Source organism: Echinops telfairi, unplaced genomic scaffold (assembly GCF_000313985.2).
Source record: "Echinops telfairi isolate 266 unplaced genomic scaffold, ASM31398v2 ScPeMD7_2;HRSCAF=8, whole genome shotgun sequence".
NCBI lineage: Eukaryota > Metazoa > Chordata > Mammalia > Afrosoricida > Tenrecidae > Echinops > Echinops telfairi.
The window spans coordinates 18,441,707-18,443,881 of NW_022103898.1; the positions used below are offsets into that span (position 1 = coordinate 18,441,707).

General features: G+C 46.3%; 1 protein-coding gene across 1 annotated transcript in view; it reads left to right on the forward strand.

Annotated features, from left to right (window-relative positions):
* SYN3 (synapsin III) overlaps nucleotides 1–2,175 on the forward strand; it is a 548,280-nt gene that overhangs the window by 454,801 nt on the left and 91,304 nt on the right. The window contains exon 6 of the mRNA XM_004700321.3: nucleotides 1,043–1,105. Coding sequence (XP_004700378.1) covers nucleotides 1,043–1,105 — 63 coding nt within the window. The remainder of the gene's footprint in view (nucleotides 1–1,042; nucleotides 1,106–2,175) is intronic.

Consider the following 2,175-nt stretch of genomic DNA (forward strand, 5'->3'; position numbering starts at 1 on the left):
GGTTGGGTTGGTTTGGGTTAGTTTGTTGCCAGTTCCAGGGATCCTGTTAGTGCAGTGATTAAGTGCTCAGAAAGGTCAACATGTCCAGTGACATTCATCTATGTATAAGAAAGAGCTTTATATAAAGAAGTCATGATTTATGAAGGTGTCCCAGCCCAGTCTAACTCAAGTCCCTAACTCCAATACTAGGCCATAAGTCTCTCTTCAGACTCACACGGCCACTTCATGATGAAGAATGCAGAAAGGCTCAGCCGGTAGGTGCTGAGTCTGGTGGATCCAAGGTCAGCAGAAACATAGCAAGACACCAGTGTCAGAGACCCGACAAGCAAGAACGCAAAGGGGCATTGAGAGAGGGAGGTTCCCAGTTTCCCCTTGGTTATAAGAAGACCGTGTCCTCAAGGAGGCATGATCAGTCTGTAATCTGATTGACTCCCATACATCTTCAAGTTGACTTAAAACCATCGAACTCCCACAAGTGCCATTGAGTCCATTCCAACCCATCATGACTTTATACACAACAGAACCAAACACTGCCTGGCCCCGCACCAGCCTCACAATGGTTTCTATTCTTGCGCCCAATGTTGCTCAGCCACGGTGTCAATCCATCTCCTTCAGGGCCTTCCTCTCTTTCGCTGCCCCTCTACTTTACCAAGCATGATGTCCTTCTCCAGGGACTGGTCTCTCCTGACAACATGTCCAAAGAGTACAGCCTGGGAAAGATTACACTCCGGGAAACCCTATGGAGAAATTCTCTGTCTTATATGGTTGCTATGAGTCAGAATGCACTCGATGGCACCCAAAAACAATGATACTGTCTGTTTAGATTGGTGGATGCCCCAGGCAAGCTGTTTTAAGAGGTTGGAGCTTCCTTTGAGAGTCCAAAGTGCTGACATTTTGAGTGTCTGCCCATGTGACATAGCTCCTTTGTGGGAACTGCCTGCAATGCCAGATAAGTGAGTCTTCTTGTAGAACAGGCAGAACCTGGAGCCTTGGTGGTGATCACTTTGGATGCTAATGGGTGCATTCCTCTTGTCTCTTTCAGCTCACAGCCCCACACTTCCCCGTGGTGATCAAGCTGGGCCATGCCCACGCTGGAATGGGAAAGGTAAGTGAGACAATGCATGTGCTCCCATGGGGCATTCACACCGCTTCCCCAGACTCTCAGCTCCCTTCTCACTTCATCTCCTGACATCCCCAAACTTAAGCTAGCCACCCAGAACACTGTTAACCAGTTCCGCCTCTCCCTCTCCTACGTTACCTTTCTCTGAGCTCAACAAAGCTTGGCACACCTCTCCAGCTAACCTTACACTTGCCTAACCCTGCCTGGAATTGCTAGCCTGTGTTTCCTATGATTGTGGCTAAGAGAAATGGGTGTAGAGCATTTTCTAGGTGAGGATGATTTTGTCAGGGGTGGCTGTCATTGGAGATTCCTGTCTTCTGTAACACACCTGTGTCACCCACAGGGCTAGCACCTAGTAGGTGGGAGAAACCTAGGGCTCCATGGAGGGAGTCTCTGGGATCAGTTAGCTTCTGTAAAAGTAAATCTATCTTTCCTAGATTTTACAGTGACATACCCTGAAAAATTGTGTTAATTGATCTGCCTCTTCTCGTTACATGTAGACAGCCAATTCAAATTAATTCAGGATTAAAAAGAAGAAGATAATCCATTGGCTCAAGCAATTAGGAAGTTTGGACTAGTTCTACAGAGAATTGAATCTAAGAGATCAGACCATATTGTCAAAGCTTAGTCTCTCTACACATCTTGGTTCAGTTCCTTGCTACTTGACTTTGTCATATGATAGTCAAAGTGGTAGTGGGTAGTCCACACTGTCCCACAGGGACAAATAACCTGTATTTCCCACTGTCTCTAAAGTTCATTTCATGGAAAATGCTTGATCAACCTTTCCTTGTCAGTGCTCACTCCTGTAAGCTGGGGTGATGAGTTCAACCTCTCTCAGGCTACATGGGCTAGAGTCCACTCAGGAAAGAGACCTACTTCTAGATAAGAAAATGAGGAGTATGGGAATTTGGGTGGTGGGGTGTATCACAGTCCTTCACCCAAGCCTCTGGCTCAAGCAGAACCAAGTGAGAATATATAACACTCAAGTAGAAAGAAAGTGTTTTGAGAATGATGATGGCAACAAATATACAAATGTGCTTGACACAATGGATGGA